General features: G+C 45.0%; 1 protein-coding gene across 1 annotated transcript; it reads left to right on the forward strand.

The window, feature by feature from the left end:
* Positions 1-19,185: 19,185 nt before the first annotated feature.
* LOC308438709 (large ribosomal subunit protein eL18-like) lies at positions 19,186-19,833 on the forward strand (the record flags this gene model as incomplete). Its single annotated transcript, XM_080940177.1, has 1 exon — positions 19,186-19,833. One exon carries the CDS (start codon positions 19,186-19,188, stop codon positions 19,831-19,833), a length of 648 nt encoding a protein of 215 aa, XP_080796303.1.
* Positions 19,834-22,561: the final 2,728 nt, after the last annotated feature.

A 22,561-nucleotide genomic window follows, 5' to 3' on the forward strand; every position in this document is an offset into this window, starting at 1 on the left:
TGAGTGGTCCCCGATGGAGGAGTTAGAGAAAGGAGCTGAAGGGGTTTGCAATCCCATAAAAACAACAATACCAATCAACCAGAGACCTGAGGGATTAAGTCACTATTCAAAGGTGCACATGGACAAACTCATGGCTCCAGCTGCTCATATAGCAGAGAATGGTGGGCATCAATGGGAGGAGAAGCCCTTGCTCCTGCCAAGGCTTGATGCCCCAGTGTAGGGGAATGCCAGGGCAGGGAGGCAGGAGGGGGTTGATGGGTGAGGGGCACCCTCATAAAAGCAGTGAGAGAGGGAATGGGATAGGGGATTTATGGAGGGGAACCATGGAAAAGAGGTAACGTTTGAACTGTAAATAAAATATATTCAATTAAAAAAGGGGGGGCTATAGAGCGTCACATTTGGAGCTATATAGAGGAGATTTGAGTGAGTGTAGGTTAGGGTTAGCTGTTAGGGTTGCTATTAATGGTACCATTCTCATCCCCAGGATTTTGAAACTGTATTCTCTTTGCTGTTTATAATTTTGAGCTTGAATGACAGCATTTCTAAACGCTGGCAATGGGCATGCCTGTAGAGAATTGATTGTGTTAGCTGAGGTAGGAAGACTTGCCCACTGTGAGTGGAATCATTCCTTAGGCAGAGCACCCTGGGCTTGTGTGGATGGGAAAGGGGAATGGGGTAGTAAACATGTAGTTATCACTCTCTGCTCCTTGGCTGTGGTTATGATGTGAGAAGCTGCTTCAAGCACCTGCCGACTTGAGCTTTTCGCTGTGATGGTCTGTACCATTAGGTGCCAAAACAAAATCTCTTTTTCTCTTAAATCGCTTTTGCCAGGGGATACGATCACAGCACTAGGAGACAAAATAAAGGCAAACCTGCTTGGGAATGGAGAGCTTCGAGTAATTAGTGAGCTTCCACTCTCTCAGCTGACTTGAGCATCTCTTGCTCCTCAGCTGTGCCTGGTGGTCCCTAATTCAGAGTATTTTTGTCTTGGCATCTTCAGGGAAGACCCCTTTGGTGTCCCTATGGGTTTGGAAGATTTGGCCACCTAGCCACAAAGGGCAGGAGAGGCTGTTCACTACTTAAAAAATATCCAATCAACTGTTCGATGTTCCTGTTGCTGGTTTGAATGAAACATGCTCTCCACAGGATCGTATATTTGAACATTGGTGCTTGGTTGGTGGCACCATCTAGGGAGACTGTGGGATCTTTAGGAGTCAGAGTCTTGTTGGAGGAAGTACATTTCTTCTGGCTACCTGCTTCCTCTCTTCCCATGTCATTATGGACTCTCTGAAATTTTAAACCAAATTGTGCTCTTGGCTAATTATGGTGTTTCGCCATAGCAACAGGAAAGTAATTAATAAACTTTTGATAGAGGATTGATATCTAGACTATAAAAATAACTAAAACAACCACGGCAACAACAAAACAACCCATTGAGCAACCAGACAAATGGCTTAACACATAGTTCATAAAAGAAGAAACACTAATGGCCAATAAACATATTAAAAATGTTCATCCTCACCAGTCATCAAAGTGCAAATCAAAACTATGTTGAGGGTCTGGAGAGATGCTCAGAAGTCAGGATCACTTACTGCTCTTGCAGAGGATTCAGGTTCCCAGCATCTATATGATGGCTTAAAAGGATCCAATGTACCCTTCTTACCTATGTAGGCATGTACATGCAATTTTATACATAAAGGCAAAGCACACATACACATAAAATTAAAATAAATACTTTTAAATTAAGATTTGATTTTACTCCAGCCAGAATGTAGTCTGGCCATTTAGGAAGGAGTCAGCTGGGGCTGGAGAAATGCATGTATGGTCAAGAGTGCTTATCGTTCTTGTACTGGACCAGACTGCCTTTCCCAGTACCCATGTGAGACCGCTCACAACCGTCCACAACGCCAGCTCCACCTCCACCCCCTAACATACACATAATTAAAACCGGATGGATGAATGAATAAAAAAAGAAAGAAAATGTGTGCTTGCTTTGGCAGTACACATACTAAAAAAAAAAGAAGCAACATTGGGTGGCTCGCACAAACTAGAGAAGCAGGAGAGATTGCTCAGTAGTGAAGAGCGCTCTGGCAAGAGCTGCATTTGGTTCTCAGCAGCCTTGTTGAGTGGATCACAATCACCAGTAATTCAGCTCCCGAAAATCTGAGGCTTTCTTTCACCCTCAGTGAGCATCTTCACATACACGGTACACACACACACACACACACACACACACACCCTCACACACACTGTCACATACACACACACACTTACAAACATACACATACACACACCTTCACACATACATTTACACACAACCTCACACATATACACATAGCCTCACACACACACACACACATGCACACACACACACACACCCTCACACACACTGTCACACACACACACACTTACACACATACACATACACACACCTTCACACATACATTTACACACAACCTCACACATATACACATAGCCTCACACACACACACATGCACATACATAAACACACACCCTCACACACACACACCCTTTCACACACACAAGCACACACCTTCACACACATATACACACACCCTTACACATATACACGCACACTTACACACATACACACATCCTCGAACACACACAAACACACATGCACACACACAAACACACCCCCTCACACACATACACACACACACACACACACACACACACTGACTCTCACACACACAACTGCATACACATACATCCTCATACACACAAACATACACATAAACTGAGGTTTTTTTTTTGTTAAGTAATAAATACTATATTGGTTCAAAAGCTGATTCTCTCATTCATGTTTGTGTGTGTATGTGTGTGTGTATGTGTGTGTGTGTTTGTGTGTGTATGTGTGTGTGTGTGTGTGAGTGTGTGTGAGTGAGTATGTGTGTGGGGGGAATGTAAATCTATCCAGGTTCTATGGAAATCAGCATGAAAGGTTCTCAAAAGAATTAAAAGCATTTTCTACTCTATGACCCAGCTGTACTATTCCCGAGGGACTCCACTGAGGGACTGAACCTTAGAGATATTTGCACATTAATTTGCAAACATTTGCAGAAATTCAAATCGCTAAGTTTGGGAACTGACTAGGTGTTTGACAACAGAGGAATGGCTAAAGAAAATGTGGTATATATACAGGAGGGGTTTTGTTGTTTGCTAGAAAATAGATATACTTGCAGATACTCATTAAGCCAATTAAACCAGTCTCAGAAAGACAAATATTGGATGTTTTCTAATCTTCCTTGTGATTCCTAGATCTCATATACTTCCCCAAAAGCATAGGTGTATATATTAATCCCATACTGAAACTGTCTGGGGGCAGGGGTGTGAGATGGAAGGGCTGTGTTATGCTCAATGTATGAAAGGTACCTGGGGTTGGAGAGACGGTTCCGTAGCTGTGGTGGTTTGAACAGGTTTGGCCCCCATAGACTCATGTGTGAATGTGAGGCCCATTAGGAGGTGTGGCCCTGTTGGAGTAGGTGTGACTTTTCTGGAGGAAATGTGTCACTGAAGGGGCGGACCTTGAGATCTCATATTCTCAAGCTAAGCCTCATGTACCAGATAGTGTTTCTCCTGCCGCTGTGGATCAGGTTGTACAACCCTCAGTTCCTTCTCTAGCACCACGTCTGTCTGCACGATGACATGCTTCTGGCTATGACAGTAATGGGCCAAACCTCTGAGACACTGTTTCCTTTATAGGAGTTGCCTTGGTCATGGTGTTGCCATAGCAGTGGAACCCTCACTAAGACAGTGGCTAAGAGTGCTTGCTGTTCTTGATGAGGCTCAGAGTTCAGTCCACAGAACACACATCAAGAGGCTCACAACCAACTATAACTCCAGTTCCAGGGAATCCTACTCAGTCTTCTGGGCTTCTTAGGTACACACACACACACACACACACACACACACACACACACACAGTACACACACAAACACACACATATGTAAAACAAAAACATATTTCTGTAAGAAATTAAAAACAATAAATTAAAAATAAGAGAAAATTCCCATATTCACAATGTTTTTTTCATGAAAGAATGAAATCATGATATTTGCAGGAAAATGAGTAGAACTATAGATCATTACATTAAGCAAAAAGAGCAAATAGTGCATCTATGTGTGTGTGTGTGTGTGTGCATGCATGTGTGTGTGTATTTGTGGGAGTGTGTGTGAATGTGGAGGGCAGAGGTCATCTTTGGTGAGTGTGTGTGTGTGTGTGTGTGTGTGTGTGCGCATGTGTGTATGTTTGTGGGTGTGTGTGTGAGTGTGGAGGGCAGAGGTCATCTTTGGTGAGTGTGTGTGTGTGTGTGTGTGTGTGTGTGTGTGTGCATGTTTGTATGTTTGTGGGTGTGTGTGTGAATGTGGAGGGCAGAGGTCATCTTTGGTGAGTGTGTGTGGGGGAGGGGTTGTTAGGCCATGAAAGTAGAAAGGAGACCAAGATGAGAAAGGAAGGGGTGAAGAAAATGTTCCAGAATACTTGTGACATAAAAGCTGAAGAGGAGGTTGGTGCATGTGAGAGGAGAAAAGAGATCGATGAAGATATGGGGGCAGTAGAGAAGGGGGTACAGACAAAGTATAACAGCATCGGTGCCGGGGTTTCTATAATGAAACCCAGCACTCTGTATGTTGATCTACAGAAATCAGAGTTTAAACAACAGAAAAAGCCACTCTAACATTCTTCAGCGCTCCCCTGACTCAGGTGTGTGGGGAGGGCAGGCAGGAGGATGGCTGCACTTAGAACATAGTGAAAGCAGAAGACAGAAGTATTTATGGGAACTTACTGATTTATTTATTTGCAGTCTTTTTCTACATTGGTTATCCACTGAATACCATGCTCTGATTTAAGTGCTAAGGTGTGAATAAAATGACCCCGAATCTTCATGTCTCTCCTCGTGAATTTCCTGCGTTCTTCATCACATTTAAGAGAGCGCAGTCAGTAAAGTGAGCTGACCTTTGGTAATAAGCAGAGTGACAGAGGAGTGGCTAGTGCTTTTTTTTTTTTTTGTTTTTTTAAACAGCGAGAAGCAATACAATCATCATTGCCTTTGCCAAGACAGAAGACAAATTGCTGGGGGCTCCTGCTTGTCATTGGCAAGAATACTTTGATGCTGGGGTGACACAAATTACTAGAGAAGTGCAGGAGGACTCTGTCACTTTCTGAGAATCGGTTTGGCTTTGTCCACAAAGGCTCCCGGTGGAGGGTCTGGAATTCCGCTTTTTGATCAGTCATAAGCGTGGCCTTTTCACTGCACATTTCACCATGCCAACAGCCGTTTCCAGAGAGGAACTGAGAATTAAGTGGCGCTCTGGTTGCAGATGATTCTTTCTCGTGCCTAGCTACCCAAACAAAGAGACCGAGCCAGAAGCCAGATCTGCAAGGGCGAGCGCACAATGGGACTGGTGCATGGGAATGTTCAGGGCTCTGCCTGATTAAACGGCCTTCAGAGCGCCAGGGGCCAATTTCGCTAAGCCTCCCCGTCTTGTATTTTGGCAGCTCTCTCTTCCCAGCCCCCTCTGCATCCCCTTCATATCCTCAAACCTATTTGCTCCAGCGTCGTTTGGACTGAGCCCAATTCACACAGACTGGCGGTGGTATCTTACCTTCACTTCTTTTTTTTTCTCTGATCATTCGAACGAATAAGGACAGCTTCTCTCCCTTTCCGGGGATGGGGGTGGGGTGGGGGAGAGGAGGGAGGGAGGGAGGAGAGAGAGAGAGAGAGAGAGAGAGAGAGAGAGAGAGAGAGAGAGAGAGAGAGAGAGAGAGTTACAGTTGAGTTTTCTGGTGCACTCTACAGGGAAATAAAATGCATATTTTAAGATGTTTTTCTATTTCTGTTTCTCTCCTCCCACCTCAGCCGAACAGTTCACACTGATGGGAAAACACTAACCGGGAGCATTGATTCCCCCTCTGAAGGTGTTGGGACCACTGAGGCAGCGTCCCCCAGAGTCGATGTGTCAAAATGTTGGTGCTCTCATTTAAGTCTGTCGTCGTCGCGGTAATTGGTACCTCCGTTTGTTAGATTCTGTTTGTTTATATGAGTTTCATTTCAAGTGATGTTTCTTAGGGTAATATTCACAAGGGCTTGGCGCTCCTGGAGTGAAAAGTGTTATATAAACTGAAATGATTACCCCCTGGCAAAAGGTAATCTCTCTGGCACACACCACCTGGTTATAACAGCTCACGTTTGCACAGCGCATCGCTGTTAAGCAAGAGTTTTTCATGTATACTATCTCCTGCAATGCCCCTGAAAAGGCCGAGGGGCTCCTGGAGCTATCCTCCTTTGCCCTGGTACCAGGCACAGGTGGTCTCTACCTGGCAGCCGGCTGCCTCTTTATGGGCGTTACTGTCTTGCTCAGGAAGTCATCCCAAGTGGCTCGGTCTCTGAGATGGGGCAGATTTACAGAGACACAAACCAGCACAAAGTGATTAGAGGATTTCTATCCTCCTCCCATCTCCTAAGGAGGAACACCAGGCAGGTAATTTTCAGATCCTTTGGACAGTCTGGGAGAGAGGCAGAATCTGTGAATAAAACTGATTCCGTCAAAACCACGTAGGCACTTTAGTTACAGATGCAAACAGTAAAACAGTATTTGTAATGGATTCAGTGAAGCATGTGACTTAACCACAAGCTAGGAGATAGCTTAGGAGGGAAGAGAGAGAGAGAGAGATTGGGGGAACTGTGAGTTTCAGCAAGTTCAATCCAGATCAACCCTCAGCACGGAGAGGAGAACTGCTTACAAAGTCCCCACCCCTAGCCAAGGAGCTGTTGGCAAGTGGTAACTATTAGGAGAGGGAGGGTTGGTTTTCTTTCAGAGTGTAGGTAGCCCCTGCTGAGTTGACTGTCCCAGTGGAAGTCCATAAATCCAAGAATATATGCGAAGCCCAAATTGGACTTAATAGAGCTTAAAAAAGAAAAAGACACAAAGTTGGGTAGGTAAAGAATTGGAGATGGGAATGGGAGGAGGAGCTGGAGAAGGAGGTGGATACAATAAAAATATGTACAGAATTCCCTAAGAACTAATATGCATTCTATAATATATAATGTATATATATTTAATAAGCTGTGTGTAACCAGAGAGATGGCTCAGAGGTAAGAGCACTGGCTGCTCTGCCAGATGACTCAGGTCCAAGGACCCACATTTGGTTCCTAGAACCCACGTGGTGACTCAAACCATTTGTTACTCATAGGAGTCAGTGCCCTCTTCTGGCCTCTGTAGGCACTGCACACATGGCGTACAGACATACATGTAGGCAAAATACCCATATATACATAATACATACATACATACATATATACATACATACATACATACACAAATAAAAAATTTAAAACAAAAGAAAACATGTGTTTGCTGAGACATATACAACCTCAGAGTTGAAGTGGTATTTTGTTCTTTTGTTTATTTTCTTAGATTAAAAAGCATTGGATGTGTATGTGTGCCACTTTCTGTGCGTATATGCTGTGTTTGGAGGTACCCTCAGAGGCCAGAAGAAGGCATTAGATCCTCTGATGCTGGAGTTACATGTGGCTATGTGGGTTCTGGGAAACAAACTCAGGACCTCTGGAAAGGGCACTGAGTGCTAATAACTGAACCATTTATCCAGCTTTCTCACCTAAGATTTTTATTAAAGCATTTGTAGGCATTTAACAGCTCCTCTTCTATTTTAAAAAAGGGGCGGGGTAGAGAGGAAAGGAAAGGAAATTCATCCTCATATCAGAGCATTCAACAATACTGCAGCATTTATGGATGTGATTTTGTTTTTTCCCTCAGGTCTTCATAAAAAAAGTAGCATAGTGCAAAATTTAATACACACAACTGTAGGTAGCCTCCTCAGGCTGTGGGAGGGAAGCTTGTTTGGGAGAACATAGGCTGGCCACAGCAAGCTAGAGCTGAGCTTGGGTCCTAGATCATCCAAGGACAAACTTTGTCACCTGTGCATAAACAACTTGGTGCTCATGAGCCTTGGTTTCCCTTTATCAGTATGGTGCAGAACAGCTGTGAGAATTAGATGGAATAATATGTGCTTTAAATAGCATATAGAAGCAGCTCACATATTGTGGCCATGCTGACTATGGATTCTTCTTTGTGCACAGACTCTTGATGCCTGAGATCAGAGCTCCACTCAGCTTCCTTCAGGGCTTCCTTGAAACCACAAGGATTGACACCGTAGAAAGCACGAATTGAGCTGATATTAGTTTTGGTTCACTGCAGCCATGCTCAAAGTCCATATCTTGATAGATCAGTTAGTTCAGCTGGACCGGTGAGGTTTAGAAAGGACTGTCTTGGGCAACTGCGTATCCACTGACACAGTCTAGACTCGGGTTTATGTGAAGGATTAAAATAGAAACCAGTGTTTGATTTCTAACAGTCAAAGCAACATAATTGTAGCTTTATTAGGACTGGGGTACAGTTCACTTGGTTTGGTGCTTGCCTATCACATGTTAAGTTCTGGGTTTGAATCTCAGTTCTGCATAAACAGAAATAGTGGCACTCTTAGATACAGATCAAGTTGGAGGCCAGCCTAGGATACAGGAATTACAGTTTTATCTATTCTTGCTTTCACCTATAAGTTAGGACATTATACTTAAAGACAATGGGGGAATGAAGGCATTTCCTAGCATCTGAAGAGAGGATCACACCAGCCCTACATTCCCCTTAATTCGTGGGCTGCTTAAGCTAGATGGGTGGAGTAGTTTCTCTGGTTTGTTGTTGGTACTCCATCTGGGGTGAACAGACTAAACCTATGTTCATATCTCCCTAGGAAGTTTCACTCAGTCCCCATCCCAGGATAGTTGAAGCACTGTCCGGAGGTTCCCACCCTCTTTCTCTTTACTTGTGGAGGTATATGAGAATTTTAAGGACTGTGAGCTGCTGGAAAGCTTAGTGTTTACTCGATGGCCCACGAAGTTAGGCATTGCTTAAAAGGAGACTCTTAACAGTTAATAACAATTAATCATTAATGGATCAGATAGTGTGGAGAGGTAATAATAGATTAATCAGCAGTATGATCGCTAATAAGCTCCAACATAGGACACCTTGTATGAATAGCCTCATGGTTTCTTTTAATCCCAGCTGTGAAGGTTAGCTTTGTACAGGTGTGTTTTCTCTGTGCATCTGTTTAGTGGCATCATATTCTTATCTTTTATATAGTGATATTGTATCTCATGTAGGAAAACTTTTCCACGGGGAACAAGCCCTGGTGGTGAGAAGCAGAGAACTGACCGACATCCACTCCCTCCTCCCATTCTCTGAGCCAACACTCCCGAGGCATGCTTCAGGTTGTGCCCCAAGGGGAAAGGGCCAAGCACAAGGCTCTGATGGCGTGCATAAGGAACCTACTTATGCATCCTTCTCTGAGAAAATAATCAAAACCAATGTCACATGACCAGAATCAAACCAGGAGCTGGTGCCATCATTAAATAGCTAAAGGGTCCAGGAATGAAGGTCTCCTTTATATCTCCATGTGACTTCCTTTCATGGATCCTATGTGTCTTAGGGTTTTTGTCCTGCACAAAACATCATGATCAAGAAGCAAGTTGGTTAGTAAGGGGTTTATTCAGCTTACACTTCCATATCACTGTTTATCACCCAAGGATGTCAGACTGGAGGCCAAGCAGGAGCTGATGCAGAGCCATGGAGGGATGTTACTTACTGCCTTGCTTCCCCTGGCTTGCTCAACCTTTTTCCTTATATAACCCAAGAGTTCTAGCCCAGGGATAGCACCACTAACAACAGGCTGGGCCCTACCCAGTTGATCACTAGTTGAGAAAATGCCTTACAGCTGGATCTCAAAAAGGCATTTCCTCAACTAAGGCTTTTCTGTGATAACTCCAGCTTGTGTCAAGTTGACACAAAGCCAGCCAGTACACTTGTAGCTACAAGATCAGATCAGATTATGGCCCCTAATGGCAGCTGCTGTGGGGAAGTGTGAGACTTTCCCTGGGCAGAAAAACATAGTCTATGGGACAAGGTGTGTGGCTTTTAGCTTGGTAAATGCATTTTTTCCTGATGTCCATTACTTAGAAGGTACAAAATATGTTCACAATAATACAGGAAGGGGAACTATAGGACCTTGTATCCTGGAACAGAGACTCCCTGCCTCTTTTGTTGCTGCTTTAATAATCATCTGCAAGAAATTGTTCATGGTAACGGTTTGTGGCATCTCATGCTCTACACTAATAATATCCCACAAACTGGGCTCGGAGAGCAGAAAGTGGAAAGTTCTTTGGATTTTCTAATAAGACATATGCACCTCAGAGGCAGAGAGAGACAAAACTCCACAAACACTAAAAGATTTACCACATTGATGACTTTCCCCAGGAATTCGTTAGGGGTTAACCTAGGACATTCCCGGCCAAGAGTCTCTCAAGCTACTGTAAGAAAGTTGCATTGGTGGATGAGATGTGTGGATTTGTAGAGTGACACGTGGGAATAATGTCCCACAAGAGTAGAATGCAAGGTACAGGAGAACTCTGCAGAAAACCTGGGCTGCACGTGAAGGAAGCCATCTTGGGACATTAGTGAATGTCCTGGTGAAAGATGATGTGGAGACTATTCTAGTAAACTCTACAACTGCACAGTTTGGGTAGGCATCAGGATGGTTCTAGTGAGAGGGTGTTTTCTGCAACACAGAAATAACCTCCACTGAAAGTGCATGGTTCTGATCCCAGGACACAGACACTTACATGGCCGGATCTGCCATTATGGTCTGGACATGGCAGACTTTCAAATTCATAATGTCGGGCGGAAACAGCACTTGGGAGTGGCCATCAAAGTTAGTGACTTTAAAGGACAGTATGACACACAAGGAAAGCCAACTAAGCTATGAACAACTGTAGACACAAATATGTAGGTAAGAGGCTTATGCATGAACCTATGAAAGCAGGTATGTGGTGGCTCTTTGTGTTTTAGAGTAATGCTCCTTGGAGAACAGCCATCTGGAGGACAGCCCTGGACTAGTAACCTTTCCTGTTGCTATGACCAAACAGCTCACGAGAAGGATGATTATGTGGGCTCACAGTTGGGGAGTTTAGTCCACAGTGGCAGGAAAGGTAAATCCACGGGAGCTGCTTTCAGTTGGGGCAGCAGGAGTGTGAGGCTGATTGCTCAATCTGAGATCAGGAAGCAGAGATAACATGGAAACTGAGTCTGGGCTATAAAACTCAAGGTGCATCCCCTCTCAGTTCGTTTTCTCCTAGGGCTAGGCTCTACCTTTGAAAGGTCCCACACCCTCTCAAAACAGTTCTATCAGCTGAGCGTTCAAATTGGAGAGCGAATAGAGGAAGTTTTCCCATTCAAGCTGTAAGAGACTCCATCAACTGGACAGATGGATTGCTCATCCTGTATATGTCAGCTAACCTCTGTCTATTGCTGCTATGGTGTATTGGTACAGGGATTGACATTCTCCATGGATCAAGCAGAGCACGTCCTCTTTCACGGAACCCAGCCTGCTGCTAATGGACTAGTACTAATGCTATATATCAGTGTTTCTCAACCTGTGGGTCACAACCCCTTTGAGGGTTGAATGAGCCTTTTATAGGTGCCACAGATCCAGTAATCCTGCAGTAGCCTGTGCATTTAGATACTTACATCCCAACTTGTAGCAGTAGCAAAATTACAGTTATGAAGTAGCACCGAAGATAATGCTATGGTCGGGGTCAGAACAACATGAGGTGTATGGAAGGGTCACAGCCTTAGGAAGGTCGAGAAGCATTCCTCTATATGGTACTATCTCTTGATAACAACAAGAAAGTAGAACTTGATTACCTTCAATGTCTTCTGCCAGTTGCAGGACTAGGAAGCTTAGCTTCTACCACGAGGCTTTCTGTATTAAGTCATCTGTAGAGCCCCATGTGGTTGACCTTCAGTTGACCTTCAGCCATATTGAAAGCCCTTTAATGAACGAGACTATATGCAGGGCGGAAGTTGACCTGGCTCTGACAGAGCTATACCATTGCAGACATGAGTGTATGTGGCTTCGCCTCCTCCCATGTCCTCAGAGCACATGCTACTGCAGACGCTGCTCTGCTGACAAGTTCAGCGTATGTATTCTGAGTGGTCCGCTTAGCCTGTTCCATGCTTTTCTTCCTTGGCCTTTATCGCATTGCTATGAGGTGGCTGAGGAGACTCACTCAGGTGTGCAACCTGGAAGGTCATGGGGTTTGAGTTCCAATGAGATGTCTCTTTACTAAAGGGGGGGGGGGTAAAAGCTCGGACAGATGTGGAAAAGGTTTTTAAGTGTGTCACTGTGCACACATGCACACACAGAATGCCAGGGTGTAAGTGTGGTGTTCAGAAGAAAGCAGCTCTCCGGAGTCAGTTTTCTCCTGGAGATCAAATTCAGCTTTCATCAGGGATCAAATGAGCGAGCCCAGCCCAGATGAGGGAATCACTGACTGAGGTCCCGAAAAGGTCTTGGGCGCCAGCAGGAGGCACATAGCAATGGCAGACTTTAAGGTAAACTTATATCCCTCCTCCCTCCTGCCTTCCTTTCCCGTGCTATATCCCAAAGAAACAACTCACACACAAATGCTTGTGTTGTTCTCCACTTTTTAGAGGACCCAGAATCACTACTGTTCCACCAAAACCCCCCAACTTAACTCCTTTTCTTGGCACCTTATTCTCAGATATAGGAAAGAGGCACAACGGAGGTAAGTTTTACACGCTTGGGCTCTCGCCTCAAATTCAATGAGCCCCCAAACGTGAATCTCAAGTCCTCTCTCTCTGTCCTCCTCAGGTGACATGCTTAAAATCCTTCAGCAGACATACCCTAGAACTGTCGTCTATACACCTAGATGACAATGATAGCGTCTGTGCCGAGTAGGTACTCTCCAGATATTGCCTGTGTCTGTTCCCACCTCTGGTCCTAGGTGGCTCTGCAGTCCCTCAAATCCAAGTAGTTACAAAGATTCTTCACTTCCTTTAGGCTCCACCTAACTGCCCTGCACCGACAGCCTGTGTCTTCACGTCTTCCCTTGGCTCTGCCTGAAGCTCAGAGCTATCAGACCTCTCTGGGTCAAGGAACAATATACCTCCTCACATTCACCTTTCTCAGACTTTCTCATTCCCTAGAGCAGTACTTTTGACCCTACCTAATGCTGTGACCCTTTAACACAGTTCCTCGTGCTTCAGTGACCCCTAATCATATTATTTTGTTGCTACTTCATACTTGTAATTTTACTATTGTTATAAATCATAATTAAATATCTAATATGCAGAATATCTTATATGCAGCCCTCCAAAGGGGTCTTGACCCGTTGGTTGGGAGCCACTGTCCTAGAGTATTGGTTACTTTTCTGGCACCAAGACACCAAGGTCACTTATAGAAGGATTTATATTCATTCCAGAGGGATACAGTTTCATCATGGTGGGAAAGCATGGCGGCAGGCAGCCGTGACAGCCAAAGCAGGAAGCTAAGAGGGCACATTCTCAGCAGCAAGCATGAAGCAAGGATACACTGGAGTGGAGCCCGGCTATAGGCTGTCAACGCCTGCTCCAAGTGACATACTTCAAGGCTGTACCTTCTAAACTTCCACAAATAGTGCCAACAACGGAAGTTGGGGGAACAGATGTTCAAATGCCTCAGCCTCTGGGGGCCTTTTCCTACTCAGATCACTACAACTAGCTTCCACCTAGACAACATAACATTGTTTAGTGGTTTTTCTGTTCTGGTTTTTGCCCTGTTTGACCCTGGCAGATCGGAAGCTCAGTGGTGAGACAGGGAAAAGTTTAGGCTCAGTTGTGTATGCTAGTTCATGACTTTTATTCCAGTACTCAGAAGGCAGGGGCACATGGATCTCTGTGAGTTTGAGACCAGCCTGGTCTACAGAGTGAGTTCCAGGACAGCCAGTGCTGCAGAGAAGCCTTGTCTTGAAAAACAAGCAAACAAGCACCAACCAAACCAACAATAACAACAAAGAAAAATGGAAGAGAGGGAGGGAGGACGAAAGAGAAGGGGAGAGAGAGAGAGAGAGAGAGAGAGAGAGAGAGAGAGAGAGAGAGAGAGAGAGAGAGAGAGAGAGATCAGGTTCAGATAGATTTCTTTTCATATTTCCACAATGTTATTCCAACAGTGTTAATTTCTTAGCTAAAACATCATCTTTAAATAGGACAAAATGCTCAGAAAATGCTTCTTGTTGCCTACACTAGGGTTTCAAATGCGAACTATGAGTTTGGAAGCCTCACAGGCGCCTGACAACTTAAGAATGTTCTATCTAGTTCCTTTCACAGTCCAACATGTGACCTTTTTTTGGAAGATCCTCTTTGCTGGGTTTTTCTTATCAGTTCAACTCTGGGAGTCTGAGGGCTTCTTTTATCCACTTTTCAGTTCTGTGGGTTATGTTACTACACACTTGTCCCTTAAGTGACCTGATGGTCCAGCATCTCCTGCTCTGCATATAGCTCTGTGAGTGATGAGGGGCCTGTGAGCTGAATGCCATTAATTTTGGAATCACAGCTCTTAGTTTATCTGCATCTGTCTGTCTGTCTGTCTGTCTCTATCTCTCAGCTACCCTAAGGAGTTTGAGGCAAGTGACAGTCTATCACACTAGTGTAACCTTGCTGCAACATATAATGAAAGCCAGTCTCAGGACAGACTCTGCCACACAAGCATTTGCTAAAGACACAATCACTTGCAAGCAAGTAAGCACAAAGCCACTCTCGCTGCCTATTTGGGAAGCTTGATGAAGTCACAGCCCCTGTCTGGCCTTTGGATGCTCTGATGAGCAGCACCTTGCATGAGATTCTGTTCACTGGAGGCAAAAGCCGAGACTGCAGAGACAGAAATCTGTCACCTTTGCAGTCGACATCAGATAACAAGGACATTGCTGGTCGATGGCCCTACACTGGTGGCTGCCCACAAAGGTTTTCAGCAATCCAGCTTCCCCAGCGAAAGGCTAGCAGTTTCTCTGCACTCTCATAGTGTGAGCAAAGAGATATTTCAGCCAGTTCTCATGTTGACTCCTGGGATAGAGAGGTAACTCAGTCAGTAGAGTTCTCATGCTGGGTCAAGTAAAGCACATGAGGACTTCAGTTCAAGCCCCAGAAGGCATGTTAGGGGAAAAAAAGCAGGGCCTGGTGATACATGTTTATAGTCCCAGTACTGGGGTTTGGAGGCAGGGGAGTCATTGTTGGCCATCCAGAGAACGTCTCAAAGGTAAAATAAAATGGGACAGCAACCGAGGAATAACAACCTGAGATTTCATGTATGCACTCCACTATGCACTTGTACACACACACACACACACACACACACACACACACACTTTTTTGAGAATGTAGACAGGTACAAAAAAAAAAAAAAAAAACAATAAGAAGCTACTATTGTCTTTTGCTGCTGCGGATCAATTCCAAGTCCTTGCACGTAGTAGCAAAGTAGTCTACCAGTAAGTTATAGCCACGGACTCCAAATATTTTAAATTTTACCAGTCAGAGCTCATTTTTGAGATGTGTTATGTGGATCAGCAGGACGCTATTGTTCACAGTTTAAAGAATTTGCTGTTTAATGTACAAATAAGCAAAGCTTTGACTATTGGTTGAGATACCGACAAGAAAGGCTCTGATGGACAGGCTTTGTGTGCCTGGTAACTTCTCTAACTACTCTGTAGTTAAGGTTGGAATGATGGGCATGTGTTGCATCTCATTGTAAAGTATCTAATGGTAGATAACCAGAGTCCCAACGTGACAAAGGCCCCTAGCCTGTTGGGCTCCACAGATGGTGTTCCTGCTCCGTTGTAGGCTTGCTTGCTCATGCAACTCCCCCCACCATACAACAACAACAACAGCAACAACAAAACCAGGATGTGGCTGACGATTGGAACTAGAGAAAGCAATCACAGCTGTGTAGTGCTTTTCAAACTACAACTTAGAATCGGTGAATACAGTGGTTCTCCACCTTCCTAATGCTGTGACTCTTTAATACAGTTCCTCATGTGATGGTAACCCCAACCATAAGATTGTTTCATTTTCACTTTATAACTGTAATTTTACTACAGTTATGAATCCTAACATAATTATTGCTGTTTTCTGGTGGTTAGGGTGTAATACCTGCGAAAGGGTCAGAGGGTTGTGACCCACAGGTTTAGAACCATTGCATTAAAGATTAGCCCATCGGTTTAATGAGATATGACCAACATTTAAAACAGCAAGATAATAAAGATAGTGAGCCTGGGGTGTGCTACCTCTGTGATTTGGGGGTTCCAGGGGTTGGGTCCTGAGTGGAGTCTCCTTGGGAGATAGAGTTGGGCTCTCTGAACCCAGATTGTTCTCCACACCACTTGTGGACAGGTGACATGAAGCCTAGCTTTCTAAACCAGAGAGCCACCTCTAGTCAGCCCTCGTGTTGCTGAATGAATGAGACGCTGGGAGACAAACGGGCTGCTCTGACCCTCCATTAGTGTGCTGTCATCTAGAGCCATCTTGCCCACTAAGCCTTCCTTACTTTCCAGGCCACCAGGACAGACTGAGCAGTGGTGCTTGGCCTTGTCACTGTTAGCCTGATCATCTTTACCTGCTACACCATGTGCGTAATTCTTTGGCCATTCGTTGACAGCCAGCACATCATCCTATGCTCCTGCTGCTCCTGTTTGTGGGATTGTTCATCACCTATGTGATGCTGAGGAGTCAGAGGGTGACGAAGAAGGCCCAGCGAAGGTCCAGCGGGATGAAGCTGCAAGAGCCTTCGTATCTCCTCCAGGGAAGGGACCAATGTTCACAGCCTACCAGACAGTCAAGCTGACTACACTGCAGCCCTGTGTGGGAGGTGACGCTGCCTACAGCTCATCCTGACAAACCAGAGCCCTCTCTTCCTTGATTGTCATCCTTTTAGAAGCCAGGAGGAAGGCAGATTGGGAAGCTGCTTTCGGCTCAGGGGCTGGACATTGCTAGTCCTGTCCGCTTCACTGTCAAAGCATCCCTGTCCTTCCTCCAGAGTTCTCTCTTACCTCAGTTTTCATCCTTCGATGTGCTGACGGACTTAGCAGGCGCCAGGCTGTGTGCAGCCTGCCTGCCTCTCTGAACAAACCCTGTCCCTTCACAAGGCAGCTCTTCCAAGTCTGACACTGATCGGGCTCCATGAGGATTTCTGGACCTAGAGAGCCCTAAGGAAAGGCGGACAAAGCCCAGGACCACTCAGATACATCCAGGCAGCCACACCAGACGCCAGCTGGCCTTTTCTGGGAAACTTACAAGTAAGTGTTAATCATTAAAAAAAAACCCACCAAGATAGAATATATAGAAATATCAAAGATGATTATAGGCGAGGCTGTGTGCACGTGTCCTGTGTGTATGTGTGTGTGTTTGTGTGTTTGAGTGTGTGTGTGTGTGTGTGTGTGTGTGTGTGTGTGTGCACATGTGCCATAAAAAATATGTGGAGGTCTGAGGACAGTTTGTGGAAGTCGGTTCTCTTCTTTCACCATTTGGGTCCCACAGGGTCCCAGGGTCCCACACGGTCTCAGGGTCCCACAGGGTCTCAGGGTCCTGGGGTCCCACAGGGTCTCAGGGTCCCACAGGGTCTCAGGGTCCTGGGGTCCCACAGGGTCCCGAGGTCTCAGGCTATTCTTACCAACTTTATTACGTTTTCTTGAGAAAAGGTTTTTCTCTGAACCTGGAGCTCACTGACTGGCTAAACCCGCTGCCTAGCAAGTCATAAGAATCATCCCATTTCCTCCTCCCCAGCACTGGGCTTTTTATGTTGGTACTTTGATTCGAATCCAGATCCCCATTCTTGGACCATAAGCACTTACCAGCTGAGCCCTCTCTCCATCCCAACACTTACTAAATTTGTCTATAATTAGTATTCTGTAGCTCCCTAATGATTAGTGATATTAATAATTCTAAGTTTATTATTACTTTGAATTGCATATTTATAAATGTTTTACATGGTTGTCTGGGCACTTCCTGCATTCAGCACTATGGGGACCAGAAATAATAATAATAATAATAATAATAATAATAATAATAATAATAATAATAATAGTAATAATCATAGTAATAATAATAAGAACAATAATAATTATTATTATTTACAAACCTATTAGCCATATGTACATCTTCTTTGGGGAAATGTCTATTCAGATAACTTGTCCTAAAATGTCATTTTACAATTGTGTGTGACAAAAGTTGAATACTCTGGATGAGCCACACCTCATGGGTTGGGTACTGTTGTATCTTTCTATACCCTTCAATAACTGATCCTGTTCTAGGTTCACATCTGGGCAAAACACAGATGTTATGTCCTTCTTCAAGGGCATGGCTCTGGCTAGACACAGGCTTACGTCAGAGGGGAAGCCTTGCTTAGCCTTCAGTGCCAGCACTCCGATTTCTAATGTCTTGGCTGCTGTCACTGTAGACAATGAATGACCAATTGCTTTATATTTGTGCAATGATACGACCAACCCTGGTATTTTTTATCCCTAACAAATAAGAAAAAAATTGTGCCAAAGATTGTGCAAATCAGGCAAATTAGGGAATGGTGGGAGTTGCCCTGGTGGTTGCATGGCTTCCTTCTTACAAGTGGTGGATCATATCAAAGAAAAACTGCGATGAGCATTAAAGCTTCCTTATTTAGTCAAGTGTTTGTTCTGGTGTTTTTGTTTTGTTTTGTTTTGTTGTTGTTGTTTTGAGTCAGGGTCTCACTACGCTGTCTTGGAACTCACTATGTAGACCAGGCTAGCCTTGAACTTACAGAGATCCACATGTTTCTGCCTCCCAAAGGCTAGGATTAAAGGCATGCATACCAGTATCACCACTGCCTGGCTGTTGTTTTAATGACTTACTTGTTTTTACTTATGTATGTGAGTGCAGGTGGCTACAGAGGCCAGGGCAGGGCATTGGGTCTCTGGGACATAGAGGAAGAGGTGGTTGTGAGAGACCTGATTTAAGTGCTGAGAACCAAACTCTAGTCCTTCGTAAGAGCAGCCAGGGCTCTTAAGCACTGAGCCATCTATCTCTTCAGCCACTTGGAAAGTGTTTTAAAAGAACTCTTATTGAAAAATGTCCTGCCCTGGGAGTGAGCTTTAGGTCTCAACATTTTTGTTCCAAGAGCCAGTGTAAAAGCTCACAGTAGTGAGTTCAGACATGGATACATTTTATGATTCTTTAAACTTGGAGCCTAGTTTGAGTTTGTGGAATTGACTGATAATATTAATTTTTAAATTAATGAAAAGTGCATGCTTTCTGAACCTGGCCCAGCAGGAGGCGCCATCATGGGTTCGCCACAACAAGGACCGAAAGGTTCAGCGCAAGGAGCCCAAGAGCCAGGACATCTACCTGCGGCTGCTACTCAAGCCATACAGGTTTCTGGCCAGATGGACCAACTCCACCTTCAATCAGGTTGTGCTGAAAAGGTTGTTCATGAGCCGCACTAACCAGTCACCTCTGTCCCTGTCCCGAGTGATCCGAAAAATGAAGCTTCCTGGCCGGGAGAACAAAACCGCTGTGGTTGTGGGGACAGTCACAAATGGTGTGCGGATTCTGGAAGTGCCCAAGCTGAAGGTGTGTGCTCGGCGGGTGAGCAGCCGCCCCGAAGTCAAGTCGAATCCTCATGGCGGTAAGATTCTTACCTTTGACCAGTTGGCCCTGGAGTCTCCCAAGGGGCGTGGCACTGTGCTCCTGTCTGGTCCTCGGAAGGGACGAGAGGTGTACAGACACTTCGGCAAGGTGCCAGGAACTCCACACAGCCACACCAAACCCTATGTCCGTTCCAAGGGCCAGCGGAGGCTACAAAAACTAACCTGGATCTTACTGTTAATAAAAAAGCTTTGGATGTTTAAAAAAAAAAAGCGCATACTAGCTATATTAGTATAAATATCTATGATTTGTGCTGTTATCTAATAATGATAAAGATATAATAACTATCCTTTCTATGTATGCGTTTCAAAACACAGTTGAGCTTACTGGTGGGGTATTGCAAGGGAGGGATGCACAGTCGACCTTGGAGGAAACACTGAGCTGTGAGTGTGTTCTCCAGAAGGAGGCACCTTCTAAGGACAGCAGTTAGGAGGTTGCCCTAGACACAGAAGAAAATGAACGTGGGCCATGACTCCAGGGGTCAGATGACCAGGGCAGGACTTGGTGCCCCTCGAAGGCTTGTTGGGGAGAAGCAGAAACTTGTGAGGAGGAAGCCTGGGAGCCAGGGACACAGGAAGTGACTCGGAAGGAACCAGAATGAGTTGGTGAATTGGTGATACCCGAGCAAAGGAAAGGACCTGGGTGCTCTCCTGAGCTCACCGTGGCTATGTCAGGAGTTCTCAACAAACACGTCTGAGCGACGTCAAGAACTGGCTTGTTATAACAATCCAGCGGTTACTGAAGACCTCACCAAGGCTGTAATTTTAAAAATCAGAATCAGGAAAAGTTCTCTACCTTTCAGAATTTGGATTTTGTATGCCCTCAGGGGGGAAAAAAGGAAAGTTGATGTTCCTTAGCTGCACATCTCAGGTGTGTGACGGGTCGAGGTGGAGAGTAAACCTGCTAGACTTACCCTCGGACCCCCGTGACCCACCCCTGCGACGAATTCTGCCGGAGGGTGCTGGGGGGTTTCAGCCGGGAACCTTGCTGTCCAGACGGGAAGATCGTGCAGTGAGTGCGGCCTCAGCTGTTGATGGCGTGGCTTTACATCTGGCACTGCTGCTCTCTGCCTTCCCGGTACCTTCATCTGCCAGAACTCTAGGGCAGAGATCCCTGGGGCTATGAAATCGGTTGGACCGATTTGTCCCCAATCCCTGTATGGTTTCTCAGAGCATGTCCACTTTTTAGAAGGTGCAGAGAGACTAGGCGTGCAGGAGCTGGGCCAACTCCCAAATTCCGACCCTGCCATTTACAAACTGTGAGACTTTAGACCGCTGAGCAACCTCTCTGGTCTCAGTCCTCTTAACTGTGAAATAGAAATAGGATTTATTTTTTAAGTGTAAATTTTTTGGGAAGGACAGACTGGCTTTTCTCACTAGTTGTTATCCCGCTGCAGAAAAACAGCATGTGACTCAAGGTGAGACTCGGAGTTGGACTGGTCCTGAGTCTTAGCAAAATGACCCTAGGCAAGTTCTATCTATTTTCCCGTGTCTCTGTTTTTCTCATTTGTAAAACGGAGATGATGAGAGTCTCTCCCCCACGAAGTGAGCAAGAATGAGGGGCCTTTCTTTTCTGCACGGTGACATGAAACTCAGCATGGCTTTCTAAAGTTTGGAGCCCTAAGAAGGACATACAGATTATAAACACAACAGAGTTACTCTGATTCTTCCCACGTGTCTGTTGCCTGTGGGCCGAGCAATGGCATTTGCGGCTGTGGAAATGAATCGGTCCCACAAGCAGGGGGGCTCCGTTTGCCCAGAGAGAGATCTCCAGGCTGCCTGGGTGGCAGTAGCAGCTCCGCCCCTTCATAAACATCAAGACACAAAATAATGGAATGTTTAGTCTGAGTAATACATTAAGGAAATCAATTAGGCCTACATGCAACTTCCTAAGATTTTAATTACAGTACTTAGGGTACCACACTAGAGCAGTTTGTCAGGAACATAATTTGTTAATGAATAACAACTGACAGTGAATTAGTTGAGGTTGTAATTAGCTCTCGCCAGCCATCCATTGGAACCCTGATCAAAAGCCACTCAGAGCAAGGGGAGATCGCTGTGGAGGAGAACTTTAGTGTGATCTGGGCCACCTCCATGCCAGGCTATCCTAGGGGGTCTGGGTCAGACCTCTTGAGACCTGCTGAGAAGGACTGGTTTCACAGAGAAGCCTGTTTGACATGCAGGATCTCGGGCTCCACCCCACATCTGTTAAGTCAAAACCAGTATTTTAAGGTGCCGAGAGACTTATAAACACTTGTGTTTGAGAAGTGCTAGCAATAGCTTAAAATGAAGCAAGCTTTGTTTTGTTGACACAGGGGCTTATGGAGACCAGGCTGGGTGAGAACTCGGAGACTCTCCTGTCTCGGGTCCTACGTGTTGAGTCGAGGTTATAAGTAGGTCTTATAGTAACTTGTGACTTCTCACTAGTCCTTGGGGGAATGGCATGTCAGTCTGAGCAAAAAAGTTCGGAGAGTGAGTAGAGAATGGATTTTTAAGGAGAAGATAACAGAAGCAATGAGTTAACCTAATTCTATTAAATTACCTTTTTTTAAAAGTTCCTAAGTGCCCAAATAATAAGGCTGGCCTGATTAAGAATCATTATCTGGGGGAGCACAGGATCTAGGCTCGGTGTCTTTCTGGGACTGGAGATACTAAAAGTAGCTCTGAGCTTTGTTTCTTAACCAAGGCATTTGTGTTCGAAACCACTTCACAATCCACAATAGCTGAAATTAGATTCATAGTGATAAATTATGATACATAGGAAATATAATTGTAAGTCATATTCTGACCACTGTTCCTTTCGGAACCCTTGTCACTGTGTTCTTGTCTTAACGCAAACGTCTTTTAAAACCCGGGTAGTCTTTCTATGCCTCCGACGTCAAAACAATATGTGGTTTTAAAGATGCAGCAGTCTCAAATGCAACTGGATCAGTTACTGATAGACTGGGGCCAGCAAAAGGACAAAG

Source organism: Micromys minutus, assembly GCF_963924665.1.
Source record: "Micromys minutus genome assembly, chromosome: 28".
In the NCBI taxonomy this organism is placed as follows: domain Eukaryota; kingdom Metazoa; phylum Chordata; class Mammalia; order Rodentia; family Muridae; genus Micromys; species Micromys minutus.